The sequence below is a fragment of the Haemaphysalis longicornis genome, unplaced genomic scaffold (genome assembly GCF_048455015.1).
Source record: "Haemaphysalis longicornis isolate Haplotype H1 unplaced genomic scaffold, Haemaphysalis longicornis Haplotype H1 scaffold_7, whole genome shotgun sequence".
Taxonomy (NCBI): domain Eukaryota; kingdom Metazoa; phylum Arthropoda; class Arachnida; order Ixodida; family Ixodidae; genus Haemaphysalis; species Haemaphysalis longicornis.
Genome location: NW_027526422.1, coordinates 103,922,895 through 103,940,680, shown reverse-complemented (window position 1 = coordinate 103,940,680; position 17,786 = coordinate 103,922,895). Strand labels below are relative to the sequence as shown.

Genomic DNA, 17,786 nt, shown 5'->3' with positions numbered 1-17,786 from the left:
AGCAGGCGGGAAAATTTTGTTATGTTTTTTCTAACCTCTCTATCAGGGTGAACAACCGCCCAGCTATACATAGTCCGCACCGGCGATTCCTCTACTGTCTGGCGCGCTAACTATTATAGACGGCTGCGGCGTCTCAAGCTTGCTTACGTTGAGCGCCTGGGTTCGCGGCTACGAAGAAGACAACAGGGCAATGTGGGCTTCGTCAGAGCCAAAGGAAAAAGTGTTTGTTGACGTTGAAGCCGCGTAATTTGGTGGACGACTTTATAGCCGAGGCCAGCGAACTCAGTTTTCCGGCCACCCCAATTTTTTTTAGTTACATTCAAATGCTGAAGGTGCTGCTAGACGATTTGCGTTTCCGCTTTATTTATTTACTCTTACTACGTTGCACGCGCGAATTGTTCAAACTATACGCGTACGGCCCGCTAGCCGTTTTAAAGGCCGTAACAGCGAAGGGAAAATACGAGTTTGGTAGATTAAAAAGACAGTTTTGTCCGGATAACAATGGTAGGCCTACTAATTTTATCACGAACTTGGAACAAATAATGGAGATATTAAAGATAATTGATTGTTCAGTGGCGACTTCCCAGCCATTTTAGGTCGATCTATCTTGTTTGTGCGAGTGCCAGCCGCCGCCCTAAGTCATTGCCAAAAAAAAAAACATGACTGGGAGGTTTTACTGAGGCCTCTAATCTCTAAACCCTCTAGTCACGTGCGGTTAGCTTAGCGCACTGATAACAGTTTTAATGCTCACCCATACTACGTCAATATTGCCCATATTACGTCACCGCGGAACGAAATTTGGGAGTTTTCAATATATACTGCATTTTTCGGCTAAAGAAAACGTCCTTCGAGGTTGACATGGCGCTGAGTGAGATACGAAAGGCTAGCAGTGCTTTGAAATTGAACAAGGTCGTTGAACTTCGACGTGATAACGACGCTAAAAAGGGAGACGAAAAACGACGAACGCAAACGGGACGAACAGCTGTTTGCCTTGGTACCGTGTCCACGTTAAGCAAACACCCGCTAGACGAGCTTTCTTAAACATGGTCGTATTTTGTCTCCTGGCCCGTTTAAGGTGAAAGCAACAGATACCTCATGAGTTGAAAAATCGGCCATTGTTGACCGTCCTACGGTCAGCTCTGCTAATTTGAGTGAACAGCTTCAACGTTGCCGAAGTATGGCCGCGAAACATTACTAACAATGCGTGAACTCAGCAGGCCTTATTTTAGGCCGCAGGATGGCCGCGAAACATTACTAACAATGCGTGAATTCAGCAGGCCTTATTTTAGGCCTCAGGTGTAACGATAACTCCCACAGATATAGTGAGGGTAGAGCCAACTAAGCGTCGTCGTTGTAGTGTGTATATGTTGCACTCACTCTGCTCCCACGGCGCTCCTCCTGAGGCAGGCATCGCGGATGTCCGGCGGGAAGTCGGTCTCCGGGTACGGGGTGTCCAGGTACGAGTACGCCTGCGAACAGAAGAAAAAATGCCCTTCTTGACATAGCTGCGCGTACCTGTAATTTTATTAATCTTCTTTTGTCCCGCGCACCGCAAACCACTGGAATCGCCTTCCGCATCACGCCATGGGGCCGATATGCGATGAACGGTTCTTTGAACTCTTTATCCAGCCTTTGTTCAGTGAGTAGTACTGCGTTTTTGCCTCTGTATGCCACTAAAACATTGCCATTAAAGCATTAAAGCACTGCGCTGCTGTCGCACGACGTTTACTTTTCTTCTTTCTGTGTTTTTGTTACCTTGTTGCCATTTCTTCCGTTCAAGTTTTCCTCGTGAGCTCAGTACCTTTATGATGCCATTTGTACGCAAATATTTATGCATGTAATAATCCACCTCCCCCTTCACTGCAATGCCCTCGGGTGAAAGTAGGTTCATAAATAAATAAATAAATAAATAAATAAATAAATAAATTCTGCAGAAATTCAGAGAATTATCTACTAGTGCGTAGGATTCTTATGCCGCTTGTCATGAGTGTGAGTTTTTTACAGCCAATTTTTTGGTTATTCTAAATCCTGTACGACCAATTATCTCCCTCTAACGATACGACAATATTGTGGAAATGGAGGGAGTTACACGGTTCGCCATTTTCCATAATTTTTTATATTTTTCATATTTTTTAGCGTTTGAAAATTTTATTCATCCAATTATCTCGTTGACGCTAATATAACGATTACAGGTGGAACTTCCGCAAAATCTGCATTTATCGTGCAAACGTTACACGGTTTGCCATTTTCCTTTCCATATTTTTCTCGTATTTGTGTTATTTATTATTATTCAAAATTTTTTTTCGTCCAGTTATCTGCATTCACGCTATTATAGCGATTACATGCGGAACTTCCGCGATATTCTCCATTTTTGTAGAAATGCAGGGCGTTACACAGTCCTGACTGTGGGGGTACTCGGCAAAAAAATGCCACTTATTATTAACTAAAAACCAGTTACATTTCTGGTCTATTTTGCGTCTATCTTCGGCTTTTTTTCGGCTTTTCTGACCCATTTCGTTTCTGCTTCTTTTTGCTTGACTCCGCACTTTTCCCGCAGTGATTAATACAAACCGGGACGCGTAATCAACATCATCGCGACTGCGAAAGCGTGTGCGACGCCGCGCAGCCTTTTACCGTCTCTTTTTTTAATTTTTTTCGAGCACGCGCGCACCTGCTATGCAAGAAACACAACACAGGCGGCAAAAGTGTCCGTGACGTGGCTAAATCTGACTCGGATATCAAATGAAACGAAGCCCTGTTGCACGAAAGTAGTGTCACGTGGCAGTAAAAACGTATAAAAAGGATAATAACAAATATAATCGTAACCGGAAGCATTGCCACAGAGTTAGGTTTATTACATCAGCCGGAACATGCGGCCCTGCAGGGTACGATGTAAACGAAACCACCTTTTGCACTCCCGCGCCAACAATAGACGCAGAAGGCCCTCGCGGTTGGGTCGGATTGACCGTTGAGTCACGGCCTCTAAATAACGCTCGAAATGCAATCAGTCAGGTTGGACGCGCAGCGAGGCATTCCGTGTGAGTAGGGTGAAGGTGGAGGGATTTGAGAGAGAGAGAGAGAGAGAGAGTGAGAGAGAGAGAGAGAGAGAGAGAGAGAGAGAGAGAGAGAGAGAGAGAGAGAGAGAGAGAGAGAGAGAGAGAGAGAGAGAGAGAGAGAGAGAGAGAGAGAGAGAGTCTGACGCATCACCGATGTCGTTGCTCCCTCGCAGTCGCTCGAATTGTAGCAATCGAACGCGACGCCGAGGTGTGTAAGCCGCACTTAAAAACGAACCCTGGACCACGCAACTCGGATAACCGACCCGTGTAATCGTGTTGACCATTTGGCTTTCCAAACTAAGCGAGGAGTCGATGTCCCAGGGGTTATTGTTTCGAAGGTGCCATGTCAACAAAACACAACTTTGTTCAGTTTGAAAGGACTACGCTTAGTTGACTACCTTAGCTCCTTCCAGCTAACAAAGACGTTTTTGTTTTTGCAACAAGAAATATAGAAAATCTTTCCCATTTCGCGCTGTCGTAACATAATATGGACAGTACTGTAATGTAGTTGGCAGTGTATTAACTGCACGTAGCAGTCACGTGGTATACGCTCAAACGGAACTACATAGAGGCCCAACTGCAATCGCCCAATCATGTTTCTTGACGGCGGCCGCCAATTGCACGAACAAGACGCTGTGACGTCATAGAAAAATCCCCCAAGAGTGGCTTGGGAGTTGGCACTGCTTAATCTGTTTTCTCCAACATTGACGATTTTCAGAGACAACAGCCTTTTTTGGGCTACGTAAACGCAGAAATGTTGTTCTTTCTGTCTGTGACTCGATTCAGCCATGCGGCCAAAGTGAACCTGAAGCTCCTCTATAGTTTTATATGCCCACAGACAAATCTAAACGTCCAAGTCCGGTGGCAATTGTTCATACTTGTCCACATTGTTGAACAAGAACAATACATTACGCAAATATAAGGCAGGAAACCAACACGTAAGCGACACATTTGCAGTGTTCCTTTATTAAAAAATTCACGGACGCTTGGATTTTGCGATAACTGCATCAACTGCAGAAAAAAAAAACATTCACTTCGTCGCTTGCTGTTGCCCGCGCTACTATAGCTCCTAGCGCCATTTTAAAAAATCAAACGGCAACAGTAACGAAAGGTTCGACTAGATAGGTTCCGCCTTCTGCTTGGATGGTACATGGAGTACGGCAACGCGGTTTATAAATGTTTGAGTAGAGTGTCTCGATTCACACGCGCGCTGGCATCGAGGCACCCGGCCTGGAGCAGTCGAACGCGGTTAATTTAAATTGACTTGGGCAAACATCCAGCGTATTATCTTGGGAGGAACTAGACGGGACGAGAACAGCATGAGAGGTGAGCGGGAAAGAAAAGGGATGCATTTACTTGGCAGGGGCGCCAGTCGACTATCGTCTTTAGTCGACATTTGCAACGAAAGTAGCAGATACGCGCCTTTTTTTTTTTTTTTTTGGACCTTGGGATAAAGCTTGTACCTTGTTACCTAGACGGTGTACAGCGCGGATTGAACACGTGTTGCACGTACACTGTCCGTGAATTTCCTACGACTGCCCGCCTGACCTCTCTTCAACAGCGCTTCACAGAAAAGATAAATGAAACAAACGTTGGGGCGGCTCTTTGATGCTTGGGGTTTCGATCGATTCGCCTTATCTTGTCATTCGCTCCCCCAGTTCAGGTCGAAAAAAGCAAAACACTCGACTCCCCGTGCGACTCTTTTCCTTCTCTGTTTGTTCGTCGACGTACACTGAAAAATATCCGCGCGTAACTCGGCGGAACCGCATCACCGAGGCATGCGGATGCCGCGTTCACGTCTCACCGCGCACGCATGTTTGCCACGGCGGCCCGTCGGGCAGCACAACAATGCGCGGAAGCGCGTTTCGCCAATTCCGGACGTTCCCTTGCACGGGCGACCGGTGACGAAACTCGACGACTGAGCCGCGCCGAGGAAGCGGGCAGACCCGGTAGAGGAGGAGTCGATGGCGAAAAGGCACGTGCCAGGAGAAATCAATTTGTGCGTGCAGGTGTATTGTTGGCGGTGTACTTGCGCGGTCAGCATTTTCCAGGCGAAAGGGAACGCTCGCCATCACCCGGTGGCGACATTCCATTTCATGCACCGTGCAGAACCGGCGGCTCTTGCACGGCGCAAAGCATCGATTTTAACAAATGGATGCCATCCATTCTTTATGGATACCGTCCAAATGGATGGCGTCAAAACGAATGTCATTCAGATGGACGCCATCCATCCATTAGCTGGATTCTGAAAAAGTAGATCTCCAGCACAGCTGTTGAAACCACTGTACGTGCTGATGATGGTGGAGGGTATGAAATGTACCTCGTTGTCTCGGCGGGCTTGTTGCTTGCACTCGGCTTCTTTGGCGGCAAATGCTGGGTTCTGACAAATGTGCTCGGCGTCTTGGGTGAGCACTGCTGGGTTATGACAAATGTGCTCAGCGTCTTTGGCGGCAAATGCTGGGTTCTGACAAATGTGCTCGGCTTCTTTGGCGGCAAATGCTGGGTTCTGACAAATGTGCTCGGCGTCTTGGGTGAGCACTGCTGGGTCCTGCTTAGCCTGACGCATGCGTAGCCCTCGAATTACGTCAACTCCCCTCCCCTTTTGAGAGAAGTTGCAAACCTAACGTTTACCAGAACACATGGGGTGAGGGGTCCCATTGTTTACCAGCGCCATATCATCCATCATGCGGTTTCTATGCTTGTCTTGGGTTTTTTTTTTTTACACGAATACTGATCTCTATGCTGTAGGCCTGATTATCCTGACGCATCTTGGGCGAGAGCTGCTGTGTCCGGCTGCCTTGGTTTTTTTGTTTAGGACACGAAACTTTCCGAACAACGAGAGGCTAACAGCTTCGCTGTAATACGGTGATATAAGCTGCACACTGCGCCTAAAGTAATCTAAAACATGCCGCCGTCATTTACGGAAAAAAAAACGGGAACAAGTATTTTTTGAGAAGATTTTTACACAAAAATCACTCGACTTCAAAAAAAAAAAAACGTGGAGGATTACGAGAGCTCGATATCAGGCCGTTAGAATAGCAACGAGAGACTGTCCCTCAAACTTAGAAGTTCGAGCGACGGGTACTTTTTCGCAGCTGGTGAAAAGAATGTCGTTTGGCGCTAGGTGCTTTCCTTTCCGTAACGTTTAGGAAAGTGAATGCTGCCACCCGTAGTTATATCCAGATTGACCCTAGGGGATTAGAATTGGAGAGCGGGAGGATTTCTCAGGGCATAGCCTCCAGGAGGAGGACGCAACGGGATGCACTGTAGACAGCCAGGAGTGGTATCCGCATCAGTGCTTCCTATCCTTCGTACTTGACCTGATGGCTCGCACAGTGGGTCAGCATGCGCCATCAACTTGCCCAAATTTTCCCGTCTTTAGCAGTGGTGTTTCAGAATGCGTTCGGAGGTGGGAGAGAGTCGATCGCCTCCTCCTCCAGCACCACTCGAGTGGATCCGCCGCCGGCACGGCTTCCCCGCCTTATCGCCAGCTGATAGGCATGCTATGTCTCCCTTATCAGGTCTTCATGGCCCCGCATTACGAAGGGCGCACGTAATTCATCCGTATATATGATGAAAATTTAGGGAGACCTTCGTAGTGACCAGAACATCGCACCGCAAGGGGCCTTCTACGACCTACCTTCGACAGTGAAATAAAATGGGACCTGGAGCCGTATTCTCGTGTTTTTCCGTTTTGAAAACGTCCGTTGTGTTGTTACGTACTTCCAGTTGTAGGCGGGCTTTGGGTTCGACTTTTGCGCAACTGTTCGTGTAAACACATTTTAAACAAATGAGCCTATTTTAAAATATCTTTTATTTTTTTTATTATTCCGCCAGCGAAACAACAACAAGGCGACGCAAAATCGTCTGCTCCCAATCGTCTTCTCCGAGCGTCACATCTGGGCGTTCGCTTTTAGCCAATCAGGACTTACTCAAAACGGACACTTTTGAAACGGTCACTAAACGGACAAAACACGAGAATACCGGTCCTGATCAGACGGAGGCTGCTTCTTAAACCAAAAGGACGCAATGCTTCAAAGTATTTTTTTTTGCGATAGAATGCCCGTTGGCATAAAAATAACTGATTTACAAATATGCAAGAACCGTTCGTGTGCAGGCGTTCAGTGTCCTCACGCAGCAGTTGTTTGTTGTTGTAAACCATTTTTCGGTTAAAGTAAGCCACCAGGCCTGCGAGGGGCATGGTGGGTTGGTACGGAGGGAATTAAAGTTTGGGGTTCCTTAGTAGTGAGCACCGTGAAGCACCTTAGTAGTGAGCACCGTCGAGTGGTGACTGAGAATACGGGGGCGAGTCTCGAGTTCTTTTGATGAGGGTATCCGCTTCGCACTGTATCGCTCCTTGTTAAGCAGCTCTTAATACCGAATTGTGCCGTTTGGAAGATAGTGTGTTCTTCTTCCAGTTTGATAAAGCCAACGGAAGTGGTGGTGTCAAAACCAAGGGATCAGGAAATTCTGTATTTTTGTAAAATTTGTTCACCACCAGACGAGATGACAGAAAGCTACGGTGCAGCATGTTTCTATACCTTCTATAAGCCAAGCACATGTGAGAATGGGTAAAAAAAAAAGTCGGGCACCCCTCCGTGTATAACGCGAAGTCACCTCGTGAAGGATTCCTTGGCTGTCGTCGGTGTTCAACTTGCAGACGGTTCGGGCTGTGACTCGTTAAGCTTTGACTTTAGACTCGCACGCAGCTGCTTTGACGTTGACCCTTCGCCGTTTTATTTCGCCCGAAGAAAACTTCCAGTTCAGCCATCGCCCTCGTTAGACGGAGGGGTGCATGATTTCTTTAATTGTTTGCGCTGCTGAGCACGAGGTCGCGGGTTCGATTCCCGGCCGCGGCGGCCGCTTTTCGGATGGAGGCGAAAAGCAAAAACGCCCGTGTGTACGAGATTTCGGCGCACGTTAAAGATCCCCAGGTGGTCAAAATTAATCCGGAGCCCTCCACTACGGCGCGCCCCATCGCCTGCGTTGCGTCGGCGCGTTAAACCCTACAATCAATCAATCAATTTCTTTAATTGTGTAGGTCCATGCGCCACTCTCCGAATACAAACTGCTTCGACCATTTCGGAATGGCGTGGTTGAATAGACGGTGGCTTCGTAACGAGAGGGACCCAGGTTCGGGTCCGGCAACCGGAAACGTTTTAATTTTAGCACGAAAGTGTTTTATTCCCTGATACACGAAGCTTTCGCTGACGTCATATCAGTCACGGAAGTGACGCCAATACAACGAAACAAGCGGCCTGTAAAGGGTGCACCCCTGGACACAGCGTCTTCTTGCTGAGAAGCAAGCTTTAGTACTAACGAGTATGTTACACTTAGGGTTGTTCGTTTTCGGGTTGTATATATTAACGTGAAAGACTCTTATGCCACGATACACCAAGATTTCAACGTCATATCCGTCACAGAAATGACGCCAGGGGCCGAATTCTCTAAAAAACGGGCGTCGTTTTGAAACGACGGGGTAGCGCCATGCAAATGCATGTGTTCTGGGGTTGGGGCCGTCGCTTTGGGGTTACCTGCAGGGGCAGTCCCCGCAGAAAAGCGCTGTGGCAAGGGCTCGAAGCGACACCCACTGCCCCCCCGTCGTTTCACTTGTCGCTTCGCGCCCTTGCCACAGCGCTTTTCTGCGGGGACTGCCCCTGCAGGTAACCCCAAAGCGACGGCCCCAACCCCAGAACACATGCATTTGCATGGCGCTGTCCCGTCGTTTCAAAACGACGCCCCGTCGTTTTAGAGAATTCGACCCCAGTACACCTTTGCCGAAGCGACCCGCCAGCTGGACGTCGCTCGCCAAGCACACCCACAAGACAGCCGTGGACCCGCTCATGCTCAGCTGCAGACTTCGCTGCCAATTTCACTTTCGTGTTTTACCGATTCTTATGACAGCGGAATCAGCCACAGTTTTTTTCTTCACCTCACCCACGATCATCATCCTGTTCAGAGAAAGTTGCCTTTTCTGCAGTGCGTTTTGGTTAGACTGCAGGCGACATCAGTGCGAGCCCGAAAGCTTCGCTTTAAAAAAATTAATCGACAGCCTTGTATTATTTTTGGGTCCTAAGCTGTGGGTCCTACGTGTTAGCTGTGGGCAACATCCAACGGTATGGAATTATGGCGGAGGTGCTTCGTGACGGACGTATTGATGTGGGTACGTGCGTATAAAAGTTTTCCTGGAGCCAGGATATATAACAGTCGCTCTGAACATTCAACACTCGCTCTGAACGAGAAAGACACGCCATAGCGTACGCCCGTTTAAGGTGATGTAAAATGGTTATCACTTACAAAAAATTGAAGGAAGCTAACACCTATAGAAACCATAATTGAGTAAAGGTCGTTGCGGCAGCGCAGAAGAAGCAAATCGGCTGCAATCGTGGACTTAAACCGTCGTGATGGTCGCGAAGTTCGCGTACAGCTTCGCTACATTCAAGTCTTACGCGTTAGTGTGCGATTCCTTCATTTTTTTTTTCCGTTCACAAATGTCAGTGTTGTAAGTGCACCAGAACGTAACTGTGCGAACATTGTTCATTCAGCTCTCGTTGTCGACCTCTTATCCGGTGCGGAAACCCTGGAAAATTTTCTCCCAATGTTGTTTTCCTTTTCTGTGCACCCTACACAGTCCAGAATAACGACGCACCGGCGGGCCTTTGTTGGAAAGGCAAACGGTTTGTGTTTAGCCGGGCACGGGGCTCAGTTTATTTCAACAAAAGAGGGGAACGGTGCGTGTTCGGGCCGGTCCGTTTCCAAACCTCTTTATGACTTCCGCGCCCAAGCGTTTCGAGCTGGAAACTTAGTCGTAAATTACCTTTCACCGTCTACTCTGGCATTCCCCAGCCTGCGCCGGATGCAGTGTTGTATACTGTTGCCGAAACGCAGCTACGGCAGACGATAGTGCGGCCAAGTTTGCGTGCTCTGAGCGCGGCTGAAAATGCACGCACTCGGCGCGACCGACCCACGCTCTTTAAATATACGGACCCCCGCCGCGTGCCCGTTTCGCGGGGTTGAAAACGAAAGGTAACCCATAAGCTGCGCTCCGAGCCGTTTCAACGCCTCCACAGGTTAACGAAACGCGCGAGTGACTTCTTTGAAGCCAGCGGAGAGGGTTAAGTCTGAGCACTCCGAACCGCTTACACCTTTTTTCGGCGAGTCCGTGCTCATTTGTTGGAGACCTATACACTTTATCGGTGAGAGCGGTGTCATGAACTTTCGGTAATACTGACGACGGCTCGATTCAGTTCATGGCAATTTATATCATCATCAGTAGCAGCAGCCTGTCTGCGCCCACTGCAGGGCAAAGGCCTCTCCCATAGATTCCCAATTATTCAGGTCCTGTGCTTACTGCGACCAATCTATCCCCGCAAACTTGTTGATCTCATCCCCCATCTAAACTTTCTGCTGCCCCCTGCCACGCTTGCCTTCTCTGGGGATCCACTCTGTTTCCCTTAATGACCAACGGTTATCTTGCCTTCGCATTACATGCCCCGCCCACGCCTATTTCTTCATCTTAGTTTCTACTAATATGTCCTTAGCGCGCGTTTGTTCCCTGACCCACTTCACTCTCTTCTTGTCCATCTACGTAACACCTATCATCTTCCGTTCCATTACTCGCTGAGTCATCCTCAATTTAAGTTGAACCCTTTAATAACGATGCAAGCTTCTGCCCCGTAGGTGATTTAATTGCACTCAAACAACTCACCCCGGCCAGAAATAGGCGACAGTTTGTTGTACGAAACACATGTTGCGTTGCAAAATTGTAATCGAACCGCATACGCCATAAAATTGCGGTTGCCCTTCAACGACTTTTCTTAAATTTGCGGGAATACCACAGATGTATAACACACGCTGTGAAAACGCATTGCTGCGTCTTGAGAATAACTGTCTTTTGACGTAATTATTAGCGCACAACTGGGGGAACAAATAAATCGAAGCACTTCAGTCTCCTTACGTTCCCTGAAGGCAAAAGCTAGCCTTGTGGCTTTTATTGATTGATTGATTGATTGATTGATTGATTGATTGATTGATTGATTGATTGATTGATTGATTGATTGATTGATTGATTGATTGATTGATTGATTGTGAGGTTTAACGCGCCGACGCTACACAGGCGATGAGGCGCGCCGTATAATGGAGGGCTACGATTAATTTTGACCACCTTGGGATCTTTAACGTGCGGCAAAACCTAGAGCACGTGGACGTTTTCGCTTTGCGACGTTGTGGCTTTTCATGGCGATACTAATCATAGGCTACTTTCCTGTCCTTAACCCTACACTGTGTTTCGGACTCCTCCTTCGAATTCATTTCTTCGTCTCTTGGCGTGAACAACTTAGACAGGCCGGCGACGCTTCACGCCACACCTGTCATACTCAAGTGCCGCCACGTTCGCCTGCCACGTGACATGACGTCAGTACCGCACGTGGTATGCTTTCTCTAGTTCCGCCACTACGGCAAGGTACGGATGAAACGCGCTGGTAACGCACTATAATCCTACTCTGAAGACCCTGGTTCGCTTCTCACATTAACTAAATCTCCCAAACGGGCTTAAACTGGCCAGGAAAGCTGTGATCGCGTACCTGCAGCATACAGGTCCTGACCAGTCTGTGTAAATGACTGAACGCATTCGTGTGCATCAGCTTCTTTAACATCATCCCCATCATCACTATCGCTGTCACCACAGTCATCTGGCAAAGCAAGCTAGGCATGTTAGCCCGGCTAAGATCACATGACTTCATTAATGATCGCTCCCTCTCTCTCAAATGCACTTATTTTATTTTCCAACTGCTTGATCTAACTCATGAAAAATTAATCTACCTGCGCACTTCCGCACGCACTCCGACAATATCGGAAGTGTTTTTTTTTTTTTTTTTTTGCGCTTTAGAGCGGCGGCCACCTTATGTACCGGACCACGCCGCTTTTTCGCAGAATTGGACTTCAAGGGACCCTGCAACACTTTTTTTCGAAGCCTTAAAATGCTTGCAGAACGTAGTCAATCAACCCATCCAGTACTTAGATTAGGGGGTCGCAAAGTTCCTCAGCCAAAAATTACTGATCTATGCCCATCAGATAACTCAGGAATTTGCTCAAACAATTTTTCTCTCCTTCCCGCTGTTGGCGTTCTTCGAGCGCTGGAATTGTGCCATTACAACAGTGTAGCAGCAATTGGCAGTATTTCCTTCGATTGCAGCGATGAACGCATTCGATAGCCACTTTAAAAAAAAGTAAAGCAGAAACTGAAGGCGTATCTGCTGCGACGAGGATGTCACGCAACCGCCCCGTGCTGGTGATAACTATATCTTTCCCAATGCTTTCCGATGCGGAGGAAAGAGTGAAAGCGTTTATCCGAAGTATTTCAGGGTCCCTTTCAGGCTACCGTGAGTGGTTGAAGTGCGACGAGTGTTGTGCGGCGAGGGAGAGAGCCAGAGTGGGCTTATCGGTCGCAGCGACTTCGGTGTGGACACGCGATGCTATGTCGCACGCCTGCTGCTCAGATCTATTCCTTGTACGTATTGTATTCCCGACCGTGGCGGGCAAAATATCGGTGACATTTGTGTTAGCTGATAACGGACAAGTTATTCCGCCGGCATCACTCGTGCAAGCAAGCGCGATCGGTAAAAGCATTCCTATACAGCCGTTCTTTCTGCTCCCTTCCGTCACATGCGGCGGCTTTTATTTACATTTGCATTTTTCTAGCAACCCAAAAAAAGGCAGAGAAAACTTTTGTTTTGGTGGCATTTTACGTTGCTAGTGGTGGAGTGGCCTGCATGAGGAGGCCGCTGTTTCCCACCTATTGTAACATGGTTTGGTTCTTATCTTGCCAAGACCATTGTTTTGCGCCGCGATAAAGCTTGTATAAGTTGGAAAGTATATGGAAAGTATACGCACATTGTAAATATTTGAGAAGCATTTATGGCTACACTTCATACTCAAAGGGATAACAGTTACGACAGTTATATGTTGTAGCAAACACTTTGTCAAACACAAATAAACAGGGCCCGTACACACGCACACAGAATAGGTTTTGCTGCTCCTAAAGTAACCTGAGTGGCTGTAAAGGTTTGTGAGGCTCACGTGAGATTTTGAGCGCGCATTAACATTGAAATATTCGCGTAACTTCGGAACCGAATGAAACAGCGGCACATGAACCTGAAACGCAAGAGCTACTCTTACGAGATACAAAACCCCCGCAGCAGCCACCAACAGTTTAGTTCGCGCGAAATGTTCGAAAGCAAAAAATCCACGGCATTGCACTTCAAACGATACAGCTGTTCATACATCAGATTATGGTTGTAAAAATCTTTTTTTTTTTTTATGACGCGCAGGTGTATTGATGTACAGAGGGCAACGCACTTGTCTATAACACAGGTTTCGTACTTATAGCCTGATCTTGCCTCGGCCGAAAAGCATTTGAAGAAAAATATTGTGTCATTTTGATGTATTAACCATATATTTTGACCTCAACGTTTTTTTTTGTTTTTTTTTTTTGATAATTTTGAGTCAGCTGTTTTGAGACGTAACTAGTTGAAGTTGAACTCAGTGTTATAGACAAGGGTGCGTTGCGCACTGTATACGTCTGCTCTTCCTGAAAACGATTCTGCCTGCTGTAAACGTGAGGCGACGTTTCTCCTCTGTATATATATATTTTTTGCTCCCCCATTTGATGCAGGCTCAATAAAGCCAGAGTAAAAGTAAGATTAAACTCGTCATTATCGACCGCTACATCTCATATTCCAGGTGCACGGATGGCTACGTAATGCTCAAGATTCAAAACTCACCAGTTGAGAATAATATATCCGAGCACGCATTAATTCCATCCCATTTTTGGTTCATGAATTCCTCCTTGGGCTTCACAACTGTATTTTTTTCTCTTTTTTTTTTCAATTTTCAGTTCCGCAGACATTCGATGAAAAAGCGACAACCCCTTGCTCACCTGAGGAAAGTGCTCAATCCCGGATCCCTCGCTGTCAATCCTCATCGGAGCGGCCGCGTTTTCGGCCGAAGGGCTCAGCTCGCGCCGAAGCCTTCAAGCACCAACTCGGCGACAAAACAACACCACGGAAGACAGCGACGCTACTAGGGTTCCTCGCGCCGGAGACTCCAACCACCGCGCACAAAACAAAAGACCACCGCTCGCGCCCCTCTCGCCGTCCGGTATCTACGCGTTGCCCCCGTCGCCCATTTAAACGACGAGCAAAAGGGGGGTTTTCCGCGTCCTTGCTACGCGGAGAGGGAGCGTGTTCGCGCGGCGCTATCCTCCGGGAGCAAGCGTAGCGCCGAACAGGTATGACCTGCGCCTGCAAGAGAGCAATCTCCTACTCAGCTGTCTCCTTGTTTCCGAATGCGCGGGGGAGAGCGGGGGCTCCCTCTGAGTCGTACGTAGGGTAAGGGCCGGTTGGATAAGAGAGAGGAGGGGGGTTCGGACGAATTGTTCCACCTGCGTCAGGGAACATTCACAGATTCCGGGGCAGTGCCTGCGAGTGACGCATAGCGCGTCGTCCCTTTCCGCGGATCGTCACGGTTCAAGCGACGCCGACAACAACGCCGCCCGAGCGCGATGGGTGGAGAGGCTCACAACGCCGCCGGTGCGGGTTCGTCTCTGCTGCCACGGCCGCGGCGGCTGCTATGGCGGGCACGCTAAGCTAAACAGCGTAACAAAAGGTTTAATTTTGGCGCCAGGGAGGGCCTCTCGACGAGCATCCGGCGGCCGCCCCCCCTCCCGTCTTGGCACGCAGCACGCCTGCCCAGTGGAGAAAAGACGAGCAGACGACGCCCTTCCTCCTCGCGTCGCCTTTCTGCGCCCCTTAGCGTCGTCCACCCATTATTTGTCGCTCGGCTCTGGCACACTTCAGAGGCGCGACGTATTGAAAGGGCTGGCATTTAATGCGCGCCTATTTGCTGAACGGGAAGCACAACGCGCGGGCCTTATTTTGGGATCGAGCAGCCGACGTCGCGCGGCCGAATGCGAAACCGAAGGCGCGCCAAGCGACGCAGACGACGCGAAGCAGGCGACGCGCCCGCTGCGCAACACGCGGTCGTCTGCGCGCCTTCAACGTCGTCTGCCACGGTCGCCTCTCGCGCTCGTATTTTTGGCGCTTCGACCGCGACCTTGGCAACGGATCTGGTGCACATAGTAACCCATTAAGAGAGATTGCCGGTGCCGGAGAGTGTAAAGCATTCTTCCGGCGGAAAATCGATCTGTTCCTCGAGGTCGATACGATGCGTCACGGGGTTTCAGGTGCAGAAAGAAAGTTAGAGCGGAGTTCTAGACATGGCCCGACGAGCACGCAGCGCCGTGGTGGGACGGGTGCGCTTGGGCGCTTCCGAGGACATAGCGCTAGCGCGTCAGTTCGTTGGGGAAATGCGCCAAGGTCCCGCGTGGTGTGTACCGCGGTGAAGCTCGCACGCGCCGCCCTAATTGTGGGCCAACCGGCCGTTGTTTTCGCGGAAACAAAAGAGACGCGAACTGGTTGGCAACACTCGTGAGAGACGGTCTCATTGTGTCGCTCCCTCGCCGCAAGTCGGCAAGCGATTTTTGTAGCATGCATAGGACACGTGTGAAATAAAAAGGAAGTAAAAGGAGCAGGCCGAAACTTACTCCTGGGGGCTTCCGGATGGATTCCTGCGGTCTTGGCTTGTTGGATTGGATTACAGTCAACAATTATAAACATATTTGTGGATTTCTTTGTCTATATCAGAGAAAAGCCATCTGTTTCCGATTCCACTATCTGTTCCCGGAGTGCTTCAGTTCCTTCCTGGTGGGCTGTTGACGGAGAGTATTGGTACGATTGTTCGTTTTCGGGTAAAACCCAATTTTCGCCGATTTTTACGCTTCGAACACGATTCAGGAGAATCGGATTAAACCCGGTTTGTCCCCGAATGAACCTTTTCAAAGTAGCTATGTGCACAATTGTGGGCTGACGGTCCGCCGTTCTCAACCAGTACTTGCTGGAAGCAAGCCCCACTAAGCTCAGCTTTCGAACTCATTTGGCAGTGGAATGATTTTACCGCACGCTACCCCAGGCTGCCAAATGCTGCACCGACATCGTTGCGCCTAGCTAACTGATAGTGTGAGGTCGAGAAAACTTTTTCCCGGATGAGATCGGACAGGTCTCGATTCGATCGGACAGGTCTCGAATGGAGACCGACATGGTGCGCACGCAGATGATTATGTATGTACAGAAGGATGTGTAAAAAAATCGTTTACCAGCTTTTTGTGAATAAAATGTTTTATTTAGTAGAAGTTATAAATGCTTTTTTACATTCATCAATACTGGTTCATTTCCACAGAGACACCAAATTTTCGGAAGTATTTGCTAGAAAACTCTGATGTCCCCCGGATTACAAGCTTGAAACAAACACCAAATTTAATGAGTTCTAGTTAAGAACCTCACGCGATACCTTCTGATATATTTTTTTTTTAATCTGATTTTTTTTTCTCTACGCCTGTACGACTATGTAACTGGTCATATCCTTATCGTTGTAACAGCCAGCCCCACTCCTTCTTGGGAATTCGTTGTGGCCTGCAGTATTTTATAAATAAAATAAATAAAACAAGCTGAGTGTATTACTCAGTACATCTCTATATATTTAACCCTAAGAAACTCAAATTTCGCGATGGCAATTATCGGTTTGAAAAAGAGCACCCTAGCTCTACTTGCCCATTTTAATAATACATAAAACCCGAAACCGAACAACCATCGGTGTAGGGACCGTACACTAATGGTGTCTGTTACAGCGTGTCCTGTACTTTCTGTCGATCGGCAAAGCCGCGGTTTTGTGAAGTGTGATACGTTACAAATCTCTTTTAGACACCATTTCATCTCGGGCCACGAAAAATTGAGCTGAAGGGGCCAGAGCTCTTTGCTCAGCCCTTACCACTCCAGGCAGTCTTCGTCGAGGTCCTGTCCAAGAAGTCTGCATCTCCTATAGCCTTTGGTGGAACGAATAATGTTCACGCAGCTATATACGCGGAAAGGCGTTTTTAGCTACACTAGCGACACCACCCGGCGACGCCCGGGTGTAGCAATATTTTTTTCTCTCTTTATTTAAATCTCCAACAGTATACATGTCTAACTATCAGGAGACTGCAGCGCTAAAGGCGAAAACCACCTGACGGGGAACCGGCCCCCTTCTCACGTTGATACATCAATTCATTTAATGCATTCAACATTTATATCATAGTAACTGGTGGCACATTGCAAAAAGGGAAGCCTTGAAGCTGTGCACTAATCACTTTCAACAAAGTAGCTCAGAATATTTCTGCAAATGAAGACAAAAACATGACCATGAACATTTACCAGAAAGTACGGTATCACAAAAATCTTAACCTACCAATAGTGCATAATGTATATGGTCAGCGCCTCTTGTCCTTCATGGGAGCAAAAATATGGAATAGCATACCAAACTCCATCAAAACAATACCAAATATGTTGCCGTCCCTAAAACATTACTTCAGAATTCAAGTACAATAAACCAGAATCGTTAACTTGAATGTAAGAAACACAAATGTACAAACACTAAACAATGTAACTTAATTGCTGCCAATTATTTTCCTTGTGTGCGACAATCAACCATTTTTGCCCAGGATTGTATTTTTGAAAATATTTCTGTAATGGATCCAATACTAGCCGTACAGGCTATGGATCCAGGTGCCTTATCAACATGTTTTTGTGATGTTTTGAGTCGCAGAAGATCGCCCATCTTCGGCATGAAGTTTGTTCAACG

The 17,786-nt window shown here is 47.9% G+C and overlaps 1 protein-coding gene across 1 annotated transcript in view; it reads right to left on the bottom strand.

Moving 5' to 3' along the window:
- The window catches only part of LOC144146758 (ras-related protein Rab-34-like), a 37,278-nt gene extending 22,168 nt beyond the window's left edge, over positions 1-15,110 (bottom strand). The window contains exons 1-2 of the mRNA XM_077678682.1: positions 13,993-15,110; positions 1,378-1,469 (exon numbers count right to left, since the gene is read on the bottom strand). Of these exons, the coding sequence (XP_077534808.1) occupies positions 1,378-1,469; positions 13,993-14,037 (137 nt within the window). The 5' untranslated portion in view covers positions 14,038-15,110. The remainder of the gene's footprint in view (positions 1-1,377; positions 1,470-13,992) is intronic.
- Between the last annotated feature and the right edge of the window lie 2,676 nt (positions 15,111-17,786).